This window comes from Apostichopus japonicus, chromosome 16 (assembly GCF_037975245.1).
Source record: "Apostichopus japonicus isolate 1M-3 chromosome 16, ASM3797524v1, whole genome shotgun sequence".
Lineage (NCBI taxonomy): Eukaryota > Metazoa > Echinodermata > Holothuroidea > Aspidochirotida > Stichopodidae > Apostichopus > Apostichopus japonicus.
Genome location: NC_092576.1, coordinates 3287663 through 3302296, shown reverse-complemented (window position 1 = coordinate 3302296; position 14634 = coordinate 3287663). Strand labels below are relative to the sequence as shown.

The following is a 14634-nucleotide window of genomic DNA, read 5'->3' as shown; positions in this document are numbered from 1 at the left end:
TTGGTGCACACAGCCTACCTGAAACGACAAAGTTATTTCAAATCATTATTACCCAGTTAAAAATGTGTAGTTATGGATATAATGGACAGATTTTTTTAGTTTATAATTCTGTGGTACACTTTAGTTGACAAAATAACGTCTTTACATCACTATCAATTTTGTCTATTAAAAACTATCCAACAGTTGAAGCAGGAAGGGTAATAACCTTTACACCAAACACAACAAATGGTCCTTACCTTTGGTACTGCACTAACAGAACAATACACTGTGTGTAGTCATATATAACGCTCTTAGGATATTCCCTTTTAGGGGTTAGAAGTTCAATCAATCTTTTGGCATAAGTTTCTCTCTCTGCTGCATAGGACCATTAACATCCCTGTTGTAAGCAATCATTCAGATTTTCCAACACAGTTGATAGATTAATTCTATTTTCTGTCCATATTAATTTTGTATTCCCTTGTGAATTAAATAGTGAAAGGGGATACATCTTTGTTGTATAATTAACTGGTAAAGGGCAACGTTGTTAATTATTGATATTCCTTTCAGACCCTGACTGGTTTTCTACATTATTACTCATTGCTGTCTGTACTATGAATGAAGAAGTTACTCGATCAACATCACAGATAGTACCCATCTTAAAGTAGATGAATCTTGTGTTTGCTTTGGAGGGTGTTTCATTTGCTATGTCCATACACTGTGTATAGGCATTTGTAACTCTCTTCGGATATTCGCTTTTAAGGGGTTAGAAGGTCATGCAATCTTTTGGCATAAGTTTCTTTCTCAGCTGCGTAGGACCATAAACATACCTGAATTGTTTGTACTGTAAATGCTATTTAACCTTAATGCCATGTAGTATTTTTCTCCCGTATATTGAGGTTAAATTGATATAGACCTTTTGAACTTTGTAAAGAGGGACATACATATATATTATTAGCTATTGCTATTCATGATAGTTGTGATTGAACATTGCAATTGTTTGTCGTCCGAAGTTGATTGTTTCTACTATTATTTTGTAATTTTCTTTCAGGAAATTTCCCCTTATTCCGAATTTTCCACCTGTGAATAAATGTATCCAAAAACAACCTGGTAATTCTGCTGTCTCTGTTTCAGTTTGTGACGTTACATCTTGATACGTGAAATAACAAAAAATCATTAAGGAAAACGTTCATTAAGAAAAAACAATTCCTTGACCTTAGCTGCATTAACTTCTGGCCCATTACTCATAGGCCTAACATTAGCCTTAGGCATAGGCCTTACCTCCGAACACAGGCACTCGTAACGTTATGTAGGCGTGTTTATATACTATACACCTACATAACGTTACGAATGCCTGTGCCTCCAAACAACTAGCCAATGTGTTAATGTGTATGGTACCAAGCCTAATGTTAAATGTTTCCGCTACACTGTTAAGCGTAACGTTTAAGAGCCTAGCCAATCGACTGTAGGCAACGACGACCTGCGGCCATGGCAACCTTCTAAATTCTATATAATTTCACGTTCTTTCAACATTTGCTTGTTAACCTTACCTCCAAACAACTGAATACCATCACGTCCAAATCCGCTTTCTTCAAGCCACTGCGAAACTGACATGTTTTAAGATGTAAAACGACAAGAACGAGCGAAGGCAAACGAGTAAAAAAAATGGCGTAACTACAAATATTTCTGTATTCGAAGAAACGCGTACTGACTGATTGGTTGATCCTTCACTCCAAAGTAAGAGTGAGCGTTCTTAGCATTTGATTGGCTCATTTGTTCACTCCTTTGTAAAGAGTGAATATTAAGTACTTTAGCTTTGAAATACGAAGATTTCTGTTGTCTAATGGAGTGAATTTCCGCTCCTTTGGAGTTAAATTTTTTTCACTCCGTGAAAAGAGTGAAAAGTTCACTCTTTTGTTTTTAGAGTGTATGGAAGTCATTTCATCAGTTGTGTAATTACGTTAGTAGGTGAAGTTTATACCAGATTTTGTATTAATAGCCATCTGGAGAATAGAAGTAAGTCATAACATTTAAACAATGCAAAGACCAATTACACAACAACAAAGAAATGACAGAACTATTTCTTTGTAGATATCTCGAACGATTACGTAATCAGCTGCATTTTATGTTACATTTGTATTACTCCATAAAAGGAGGAGTCTTAATAAGAAAGTATCTTGTTAAGTTTATTCCTTTATATGAACCTTTATGCGAGAGGTTGGAAAAGGCAAGAGTAGACGATACAACATGGTTCCTTTAAACCATTAATCGAGACCGCTAATGTCTTTACAATATTTGACAAGTACTATATTTTATACTCTGTGTACTTTATGTGTATTTATGGTAAATATTAAAGACATGCAATCTGTAGTATCAAATTCCTTTAATTTAAAGATCTAAATAAACCACGATTAATATGAGAACATAGGAATCTTATTTTAATATGTTTGTCCAGAAGAAATTATGTTTATGACTAATAAAAAGGAACATATACCAAGCAAACTGGTGAAATTTGCTACATGGCGTTTTTGAGATGTTGAGAGTTAACATTGTCACAGTTTGTACCATAAATGGATTTGAAGCAAACAGTTGTGATGTCATAGTTGCAAACTGACAACAAATTTGTTTTGTTAAATTGATGTTGTTTTGACCTTGGATTGGATAAGATTCCAACTTTGCTTAAGAAGTTGTGAAGTATCAACACCTCACATACTATAATATTCATATGCTAAGGCATCCCAATTTCGTCAAAGAAAGTTGTATATATTAGTGAGCATCTTCTTACATCACACCTGCTTTGTTTCAATTTCAGTTTGGTACAAAGCATTCAGCCCTAACGTAATTTCGAGCATAAAGATACATTTAAAAATTCACCACAATGCTTAGAATATGTTCCACTTAATATCATCATCCAGAACTAAAACTGTCCTTTTCATACCACACATGGTACCAGAGCGCTTGTTAAGTCATTAAACATAATTCGATATTGGCCTGGTAAACTATTTCATAGGTACAAAAACGAATCGCTAAATAACCCGCTTTCTTAGCATAGAGATGGAATTGATAGATAAGTCATTCTCTTGCAGAACTTAAACTACACACTTATTTAGGGTGTGTAATGGTCAATCTTTTATACAATGAAGGAACAAATCAGAACATAAATTTGGAAATTACGGTAAGAAAGGCTTACACTTATATGCACTGAAAATAACAGAAACATCATCGTTACGACAAAAACACAGAGCCATCCTAGTCACCAAAACCAACATCACGATGATTGAGTTAAATATCATTCGCCAATCTCAAAATATCATATTTCTCACTTGACCACATAGATACAGCACTCCAGACTTAAATGTAAAACCGATCATCAACGATTCTTTCACCCTGTAAGATCATAAATATTGAACATGTTGAAAGCGTTCTGGAAAACAATTCAGGTATCTCGTCAGTCGTCATCGGCGTCGCTTTAAGTCGTGTTGAATTGTTCCAGTCTTTTACGGATGTTAAACTATGACTTCATCACTCTGAGAGCAAGTCGGTGTTCTTAGGTGTAAATCCCTTCTTATTGAAATCAAATTTAACTTTCTTAAGAGATACATAATAAATAAAATAACCCTACTGCATCTTTGAATTATAGAAAGTAAATTAATAGTTAACTGCAATTAGTAGTCATGTTCCAGCTATATAAGAAGATAATTACACTGCGTCCTTGTATAATAGTCAATGCCCATTATAAGGATGGATACATTTCTTTGCACATTGTAATCTGAAAAAAAAGAAACAAAATCAATAAAATTATATTAACATTTTTATACATTTAAGTACACTTTTGACATTCTTGTAAACAATGTTACTTATGACCAGAAGCAAATTGTTTATTTACTCAGCATTATACCAATATATATACGGATATTTGAATCATCACCGCGTATGACGTGAGGTAATTAAATAACACAAGTGATTTATCTGATTATCCGGCGGCGATGTAAGCATAAGACCGAATCACTTCCGCGAGAAGCATGGAGACGGAGTATCTATGTTTGTTTCTTATTACAATCTGTCTGTAATAAACTCATTAATACCTAATTAATGCCTATGACGTATCATTTATTCTGCTAACTGAAAAACTATCAATGTACTCTCTTCCGTGCAGGATGATACGATATGTAGTGACTAGTTTTCTATAAATACGTTTTACATATACATTACATTAAACTGTTATGTACAACGAGAGGTGATGTGGGACTGTCTCCTACAATCCTGAAACAGATAGCAAAGGATATTATAGCAGTATTGAAACTATTTCACCTACCTCCCTATCAAGTTCCTCGTCTGTCATTTGGCTGCCACTCGTGTGCTATAAAACGACACAGAAATGATGTGCTTAGTTTTCGAAGTAGCGATGATATTTAAAAGATTTTGTCAAGTGAAAACATCGTCTCCCTATAACTCAAGTGCATTTCCTAAAGCCATGGTTTGTGAATTTTTCGAAAAAAGTCATTGGTTAAAGCATTCCGTATTACCATATGATTACTTTGTAGATGTTAACTAGAATGTTGATATTACAATGTAAATATACCGTCGCATACTTGCGATCCTTGATATAGATGAAGACGGCGTTCGTTCGTTCTTTTGTATACTCTTATGATAACGTTTTATAATTGGCAGTTCTAAAACATACAATAAAACAAAAATAACAAAAAAGGTACCATGAACATGACATACAATAATATTTATACTTAATTATGTATTTAGAGTGAGAAAATTATTGTGTTTGGTATACAGTCTTACCTCCCAAAAACCAGTTTGTAGATTTAGACGAAAGGAGACGAGTGAAGGATACCACAGAACTACAAATTAATAGAAAAACGTAGACTTAATTATACGAGAGACACAAATATCATGATTAAACGTATGACACCGTATGATAACATCATTTGCAAATAAAAAAGTGTATAACACTAAGCCTTTACACAGATGTTTGTTATTATTTTCAACTCATATACAACTTCTAGGAAGTATTATATCAATACAGATTACCAGGTATATGTTTTTTTTCGGTTACTCTGGCAATAACAATGATATGTGATGCAAATACCTTGCACTTTCTTTTCATGAAGCGTTGATAGACTGGAAACGTCACTAAAACGACGAGGCATTAAGCAGAATGAAAATCTATAGATGTAAAGAAAGACATACAACAGAATTGAATCCATATAAAATAATATCATATGTAAACAAATTGTTCAATTAAGGATTAATAATGTTTCTTTAAATATATTAAATATAGGATATGTATTAACCTTTACACGATCTCAAACTATTACTGGTATTTCATTTCCTTCTATGATTTTTCTCAGTCAGAAAACGGTTGTCGACAGTGCGCTAAGCCTGTAAATGAGCACGCACATGTTATCAACGTAGGTCGTTAATCTAACAGCTTCATTAAATAACGTGTTATATTATTGGTCTACTCCATGGGTGCTGAAAATCTTGCATTACTTACAGTTTACGAGAGCAGAACAATAATTAATTTAGTAACTTAATTGGTAATTATCGGTTGATGACGGAATCGAACATACGAACCCGGATTGCTAAATTCCCACTATGTTGTTTTGACACTTTCTAAAGCTGTCCAACACATGCTAATACAAACAGCATTTGATAATTCTCTAGAAAGGTCTGTGAATAAACTGAAATTCTTGTAAAATGCACTGACGAAGTTAGTACTTACGCGACTGAGCTTAAGTTTTCACAGCTGGCTGCATAAATGAAAAGATCCTGCAAGTTTTTCTCTGTCCAATCGTTGGCACTCATCTCAATCCAGAGTTGACCGAGAGTAGTTTGAGATGATAGACGAAGGCCGGAAGTAAGTACAATTTCATTTCTAGAAACATCCACCGAGTCAATGGCTTCATGCAGCATTAAACGTGATACTGTAACCTGAGATGCAGAAAATGTGTTATTAAGTAATATTAGAGGCTAATATTTAAGTGAAGTATTATGTGTGTCCTCTTCTATTATAATGACACTGATCAGCATAACAAAGTTCCTATTTTACCTTTGTGCAAGGAAACCACTTCAATATTTATCAAATAATATCGTTTTATATTGCAAGTTAAGGTAAGAAGATAAGATTTATGTAAAGGGTTTCTTTAATTCGTACCTTATGGTGAGAGGCTATAGCCAGTATTTGTAGCGTTGACCTGTGGAGCAGTTTGCTGTCTACATGTGATAAATGGATGGGTTTAGAACAGAGCTCTTTCACAGTTTCCATAACAGCGTGACTGCTCCCAATCTGCTCCAGGAGACAGAGAATGGTAAATTCTTCGCTACCTTCCATACCTCGGATGTAGTGTACAATGTGTTTAGCTACGTCCGGGTATATTCCACAGACAAATCGATAAAGGTGTTGATAATCAGATGGATATAAATCCTCTAACAATTCAATTAAATATTCGTCACTAGAGGTTTCAAATTTGCTGCCAAGTTTTGCAATAACATCCACAACGTAATTTGCCGCATACCATTCACAGAACAAACTATGATTAAATCTGACTCTTCTTGAGACAATACTTGTCAACTTTGCACCTGCAGATTTCTTCTCACGAACTTCAACAAAGATTCCAATACGTAAATATTGCTCCAAAAATTCGTTTCCTAGAATTTTACGGAGGTAGTCTCTAGTCCAAGACTCAGTGGAATATCCAATCAGGCTTTCAAAAGCTACATCGTTAAGCTTCGTATGATTATACTCCTCATCAACGTGTGTATGTTGATTGTGCTTGTGAAACTTTCTCTTGAAATGGTCGTGGAAACATGAAATCATGTTACGAAAGTAACCCGTGATTGTCGTATATCGTTTTATCCTGTCGTTAGCATGTGTAATATGTGCGTATATAATAAAGAAGAATGGGACTCGACAGAGATCTTCAAGAATGGGATTATCCTGAAGAGATTCTTTGATTCTCTCTGTTGTATCATCATCATCATCATCTTTCGTTACAACTTTACGAAGATACTTATTTTGAGTAACCCTGTCGAATCCAGTTAGACGGATACGTTTAACATCTTTTGAGTATCTCTCCGGTACACTTGGTGGACGTGTGGTTAGGACAACTTCAAAGTGTGGAAAATTTCCTCTTCAATGATAGCCAAAATGTCATTTTTTTACTTTGCTGCCATAATCAATATATTCATCGACAACATCCAAAACAAATAACACAGAAGAGGTTTGGCGGAGAACCTCTTTTAATGTTATCATCATTTAGTTTTGAGTCAGATTGTAACGACTGTTTAATACATTCATAAATTGAAGTCACTCCTACCAGTTCACAAATTTTCATTACTATCATAACTTGCACGTCATTTAAGCTTGACCTTGGTCCACCAATAGACCAATCACGGGCAAGTTGAACAGTCAAAATTGCCAATCACCTCTTTACATGGCTTCATATATAATAATAAATGTAACAATTAACAAACGTTTTGTTCTCATCTTTTATCCCATTTCTGTGCAGGTCATAAACAAAGGCATATTGAAAGAATCTTATATATCAAAGCTTGTAAATAAACTATATGCAATTAGCATCAAATCTTAGGTAGTACAATGCGAATTTATACATCATCTACAAGTAAACGATGTTATGTATTTTATTATTAATTTGCAATTAACACTGTTTAAAACATGTCAACCAACAGATATAAAAGGCTAGAGTAGGAGGTTATTTCAAATGTAAGTTTATTTAACCAATAGGTGGAAAATAACAATTGATACCTGACATCTATAACAAGTATGTACGGGCCATAGCTTCTGTACACTTTAGGCGTGGTGGCAACGACTAGTTGGATTATATATGGTGTTTGAACGATGTGATACTTTTGTCAAATTTATCAAACTTGTAATGTTAATATTTGAGTTTTATGCATGTAGGGATCTGGTCACGCTAATCCTTTATACATATATTTGCTCATGAGCTGAAATAAATTTACAAGGCAATCGATAATGAGTGACCAAAGTTAAGCAAAAGATGCAACATAATAAGTCACACCATTAGTAATTCTGCATTTTGATATATTATACAGCGATAAGTAAACGCTATATGATCAAACGTTCCATCGAATAAAGTTTAGTTACTCTTTTCCTTTTGTCTTTTGGGCAGAATATTGAACGCATGACCTTTAGCTATATCAAAACCGCAAGAGGACATGGTACGCTAGGGTTATGTGATTTTATTTAAGCAAAAAATACTAAGAGGAGCTGTTCAAATTTCGCAATTTTCAGAGATCCAATAGAAGGGCATCGTCTTATAACTTTTTAAATAGACAAATTGCAACCCAAAAAGGATGTACAAAATTTAGGCACGCTAATGCTCTCAAACATGTTACTGATCGGTCGACGCACGTATGGTCATAACACTGCACGGGTTTGTAAAGGAATGACGATATGAAGAGCAAAGGAAATACGCAAGAGATTTGCAACAAGATAAATAGCTCTTTTGTAATAGTAACGTGTTGGCGTCTCGTCGACGGGTTTTAACAGAGCATCATTGATAATATCGATAGGCACTTTCTGTCATTGGAATAACGAAGGACCTGAGACAACTTATGAAATATTAGAGATTGTGTACGGATTACCATTTACATAAACGTGTATCGGTTACACGTAATGAAAGGCAATACGACGATACAACTCATACGAATCAGGAAACACTCAAGTAAAACGCAAAGCGACAACTTATGGAAGACGAGGAAATTATGAATTTGCTTCAATTTGATATTCTCCTGTAGGTTGCAACTTTTGACAGGAAGATACAAGGAGAGGGAGAGAGGAAGATCAATAACCCTTCTTCTGTGCACCATTTTGCTGTGCAATCAGCTGTTACTTTGCCGGATAGCACAGGTTTTGACTGTGTGGGTATATTTCAAGACAAGCCGCTCTAACAATATTACTACGATATGCATACAAGCACTGGATATTAGTTAAACTCGTTATTAAAGCGCTAGGAATGTTGCACTACATGCATGGGCCGGTCACAATGTACCTGTCTATATTGAACAAGTTTCTCTATTTGTTTGCTTTGTTTGCGGATCCACTTTTTCAGTGAATTACCACGTGACCTAGTTATATGACACGCTGTCGTCACTGTATATACTTCCTTGTACCGTTCAAAGCACAGTCTCATTCTGACAGTGTGAACAGCGAGAATACCTTCTTTCTATCATACAAACGTTACGAACCGGTCAAGCTGCCATTGGCATTTCTTAAAAGGTATATCTTTGTTAGGGACTCGTGATAAAATTAAGCGATGAACACACAGTCACAGTCTCGATGCAATGGGAATGGGGCTGAGAGTTGATCAATCAAGAAGTTTGTGTTTGCATTCTCAGATTCTTTCTTGGATGACTTTTCTTAAACGTTCCATTTTCTCAAAAGTATTATGTTGGTCACCAGAATATAGAGTGGTATTAACATTAGAAAATTGTCCCAAAGTGGTTTAAATAGCAATGCTCATTAACAAGAAGGCGAGATTTATTAAAACAATAAGTTAACTTTAGTAAGCATACCTTTGACTTTACACAGTTTTAACTAAGCTAGTAATAACGGTATGGACTTACAGCAACCACACAGACTCCAGAATTTTAACACCTTGAATCAAACCAACTTACATCTCTCTCAAGTTGCAAATATACTTTGAGACTTCGGCTATATATTAATCATAACAAAACCACCGTACAGATATTATAACACTGCGTGCCAGCGAACCAATCAGTATTGGTCAATTAAATCGCCGTATTATTTTTTATCAAAGTCGCTGTGTACATACTAAGGACAGAAAACAAAAAAAAAATATTTGAAATTAAAAAAAAAAGCAAATATAAATATATAAATATATAACAGTTAAATCCCGCTCACAGTTAAATATCAGTCAGTTAAATAAATACAGTCATGATTCAGCCAGGCCAATATAGCTTAATTTAAGAACTTACGGGCACAACTTTCCGTCAAAACATTTTTAGTGGCACAGTATTTGGTGTGTGACCAATCGAGACAACTGTGTATTAAAACGGCATTTGAAGGAGACTGAAATTCGGGTGTTCAATTATGAATATTTATCATCATTTGCTAGACACAGTTCTTGAGCCATTTTAGACTAACAGCAAGAGTGGCAAAAAATATATAGAGGGGTGAGATGGGTCAGGATTGAAGTACTTGTGAAGTTTTGTGTATATTGTACCTCGATAATAGATATCTACAATTAAAATGCAATCTCGCATATCATGTTTACTTTAGCAAGACATTAACAATTTCAGTCTGTAAACTCAAAAGTGTTTTGTATTTGTGCTTGTGTTGCCGAATTATTAGTATTATTCACATTTAAAACGTCAGTATGGAAAATTTCAAAATTTTCAACTTGGTTAGCTGAAAGAAAACTTGATCGAATGAAGTACGGTAACGATGTGCATATCGAAACAATACGAAACTTTCCCACAAATACCTCTACATTAATTGAGTTGGACGGTAAGACTATTTGGATCGATGTTATTTGAGAACATTGAATCATTTCACTTTCATTTATTAGCACCGTTAACACGAACAGTATAATTGTGTATTAAAGTAGAGAGAAAACGAGTCAACTTTATATGAAAGAATGTAAACAACCAATAAAGAAGTATAGCGTGTTAACTTAAACGCGGGAAGTCGAATCATGAAGATGCAGTGGACAGTACTACTTAATTCCAGAAAAACTTAAACATTTTACATGAATTGTATTAAAATTGGCAAAGTAATTGATATAAGAGATAAAAAGCTGACATTGAGCCCTAAAATGAATAGGAACATTCCAAAATTCTTACAATGAATGTAACTTACGATATCATGTTAAATAAAAACACTGTCATTTTTCGTCGTGTTCTTATTGTGTTTGGTTTTCCATTATTCATCATTTTTTTTTGTTTATACAATTTTCTGTTGAAGTACCACAGTGTTCCGTGAGGTCTGTAGCCTATTAACTTTAATGATCTGTAGTGATTATATGTAAACATTTGTGGTAACATGTTTAAACAATTCTCAGGGAAGTGTCGGCTCTTATTGTCGTAAGTGTTTGTCTCTGCGATGCATTATGACTTCAGTAATGTTTTCTTAATCATTTTTAAGAGGTTAACCTTCGGGTGGCTGAAGACCTTCCACGTGATTCGTTTGACTAGTCTCAATTCGCCGAAGTGACAGTTACCTACAAAACTATTACGGATCGCACATTGGAGGCTGAGATGAATAACAGACTCAGAGATAGTGTCTCTATTGAAAGTCGTTACATGGGCATCACGATGCTGTGTCTCTACTAAACGTCACGGACTGTTGTTCCTCGCAATATTTTCCGATGACGACAAGGCTGTCATGATTCCTTTGACACTAACTGGAGCACAGTCCAATGTATCGATTACAGGTGACGACGTAATGGTTTTGGTAATGCAACACGACGCTGGCTGTCAAAGTGACGCTCTGGTGGGGATGACTTCAATGTTGTGTATGGTGAACATCTGACATTTACCAACTACCCAGCTCCATTTAACTGGGATGTGACATCCTGCAGTCCGCGACAGACTTTTGCCAAGTTTTAGCTGAATTACCGCTGTCAACTGCATCGTGTCAATGGTGATATCTGTACCGTGTCGTTAAACGGTGTGAGTAATAGATGTTCCGCTAAAATGAGTGTTCACAATGACTGGATTCTTTCGTAATGCGGCTCGGTTCCTTGCTGATATGACTCCGACGAAGAGCTTTGAGACAGAATGGATTGATCGTAAACATGATGTCGGGCTGCAGTTCCCTTGCTTTACACATTAAAGTAGTGAAAGTCATGTGTTTTATGTAGCTGAGTGCGTGTTATTGGCTCTATTGCATGGAAATTTAATGAGTGCCACATTAGTCATTTAAAAATGGGCTCAATGGTTCGAAGGGATAATTATATCACTCTTTGAAAGTGATCGTCCAATCTTTATAAAAATTTGCGTCACATGCACCATACGTGTATACGTGTCGCACAGCTGCAGTATTTTTCTTGCATCATTTTATGTACTAATTAGCTTTCTGCTTGACCATTCATCGTTGCAAATCATTCATTTTGATTATTTTAAATTTATTAATGAAATAATCGATTATATATAATAATCGATAATATATGTATGAAGCAAATAAAAACAAGATACTTCTCTTTTGTTTTTCTTTCCATTAGTTATTGTAGTGTTTGATTGCATTGAAATAGTACATTAGAAGAAATCAACCAAAGAGTACAATAAACAAATGTGACGTTCCCGCATAATATATATATATATATATATATATATATATATATATATATATATATATATATAAATATATATATATATATATAAATATATATATATATATATATATATATATATATATATATATATATATATATATTCATTTATTTATAATCTACAAAATCACACAGAGTGAATGCAACATTTACACAGATCAAAACTATCGTAAGACCGTGACGTCAGTTTGTTGAGGTTATTTTAACAGCTGGTATTTGAAACGTTAACAAAAGCGTTTAACTCTAAACAAATACTCGTACTTTTACAAAGCTAGGTCTAACAAAGTTGAATAATTCTGCAGTATGCATGTATGAACACCGAGTCCAGTTGTTATTGACAGGAGAGCAAGCGTACTTATTCTTACGGAAAAATAATATACAGCTTAAGATAAGATGATGATATAGGTACGTATGATTATTAATTTACATTATTTACATATAATTCAATCAGGAATTATGAGTATCTGTCTTCCATAGCAAAGACAAGAGAAGCCTAAAGAAGAGCCTGATTGTTGAAACTTATTAATTAATCATGGTGTTAATTTAACAGCAAAAGAGGAGACTTAATTTAACAAGCGAATATAACAACTGGGAATCCCATTTTACTTAGGTATATCATTGTTGGAAATAGGTAAAAATTAAATGATATCATATCTAATATGAAGAATAGCAAGAGAAAAGAAATACGTAATGAGCTCATATTAAAGGGTGTGAAGACTTGTGCATAAAGAAACGTCTAATGCCGGTAATCTGACCTAGTTTCGAATGAGGTGTAACAGAAGTGTTAGACACCACCATCGATCCCTGAAAATACACACACAGCTTGCTTCTGTTGGTAATCAGACACTAGTGTACAGTCAGTACATACAGCTGCGGTCAATACCCACAACACAGTGTACATAGCAGTGATGGACATCTCAGGTCCAGCTAAAGATAACAAGGTATCACGTTTCATTACTGTCTGCATTTTTAAGCGACAACAGAAAAACTCTACTTGCAACCAATGGAAAGTTAACTTTTTGATGATGGCGGCACGCTGTTTGGGGCGAGTCTTCGATGCCTTTAAGTTATATGTAGTTCATTTTTTTCTGAGTAAAATGTGAATTTTAATTTACATGTTTTCATTTGATAAAACATTTTTAAACCATTCTCTAACAGCAAACATGTAGACAGAAACGAATACGTGGGCGCTGTTCGAGACGACTCACATAAAAAGACATTGAGATAAACTTAAATGCATTTTCTGGTAGCTGAGTTCACTGTGTGCATGGTAGAATTACTGGACATTTACTGTTTCTTTAGTTCAAAGCATCCTAAAACAGTTTTTGTTGTGGAGAAGTGGTGAAACTTTATGCAACTGGGAACAGCTCACTTAAATGATTTCATAATAAAATTGGACCCTCAAATTCCTTTGATATTCTTTATAGTGTAAAATTCAAATAACCAATGAGAAAAATAACAGTTTAGTTATCTAGGTGGCATGTTGACTTAGTTACAAATGATGAGAAGTGTGAAAACTGAGCAAATATATGACACAGGTGTATCTCATTTTAAGAATGAGAGAACAAAAAAATTGGTTTGGAGGAAACAATTACCACTATGACATCACAGACTTCCTACAGTTATCCACTTCCGGGAGTAAAGGTTACATAAAATTATACATTAATTCATACATCACTTTAAGAGAAAAATATATAAAAGTGTGGTTTTCCATCAGCTAGGTAGAATGGATTTCAACTCCATATATGTAATCCATTCTCAGCCAACCAGAGTTTTATCTCTCTCAATTACAAAGTCCTTGTTTAGTAAATATGAAATACAATTACTTTGTTTTACATAATACCTGCTTAAAATACAGAGGGACGCACATTCATCCCTTATACAGAGGGGTGTGGGTGTGGGGGTAGAGCAATTTTGAAACTGACTTCAGTGACTGGCCACGCAAGGCTTTGAAAAGTAAACCCATAGAATTGACCGTTATAACTACACACTGTGATTGGCCCATGGGAGTACAGGAGGTGTGGCAACCAGCAGTGGAGAAGTTGAAGCATATTTGAAGAAAAAAAAGAAGTGTAAAAATAAAAGAAACTATGATACATATATACAAATTACTCTAATCTCTATCATTTGGATGTATTTCTTGTTCTCTTGTAAAGAAATGTTCAGCTCAAAATTGCATGTCAGAGATGAATTCCAGTTCACTGTACTCCAAACCCTGATGTGTATCCTGTGGTGGGGGTTCTATTGAATCACTTCAAAAGCACAGAAATACATTACCAGGAAGAATTCACTTTAAGTTAAGCGTGTAGAA

The 14634-nt window shown here is 34.5% G+C and overlaps 2 protein-coding genes across 2 annotated transcripts in view; one reads left to right on the top strand and one right to left on the bottom strand.

Annotated features, from left to right (window-relative positions):
• LOC139982444 (epithelial sodium channel subunit beta-like) overlaps positions 1 to 14634 on the top strand; it is a 131071-nt gene that overhangs the window by 61463 nt on the left and 54974 nt on the right. The gene's annotated exons all lie outside the window — the stretch shown is intronic.
• LOC139982447 (uncharacterized) lies at positions 3668 to 7116 on the bottom strand. The gene is made up of 6 exons (XM_071995321.1): positions 6146 to 7116; positions 5714 to 5922; positions 5078 to 5154; positions 4771 to 4829; positions 4292 to 4336; positions 3668 to 3745 (listed from the first exon to the last, which is right to left on the bottom strand). Exons 1-6 carry the CDS (start codon positions 6806 to 6808, stop codon positions 3710 to 3712), a joined length of 1089 nt encoding a protein of 362 aa, XP_071851422.1. The 5' UTR covers positions 6809 to 7116; the 3' UTR covers positions 3668 to 3709.

Excerpts from the sequence above, each read along its gene's own strand:
- LOC139982447 (XM_071995321.1), bottom strand. The coding sequence starts at position 6,808 with ATGATTTCATGTTTCCACGACCATTTCAAGAGAAAGTTTCACAAGCAC. Across the intron at positions 5,155-5,713 it reads GAAAACTTAAGCTCAGTCGC|ATTTTCATTCTGCTTAATGC; the intron begins GTAAGTACTAAC and ends TTACATCTATAG. Across the intron at positions 4,337-4,770 it reads TACAAACTGGTTTTTGGGAG|CACACGAGTGGCAGCCAAAT; the intron begins GTAAGACTGTAT and ends GTCGTTTTATAG.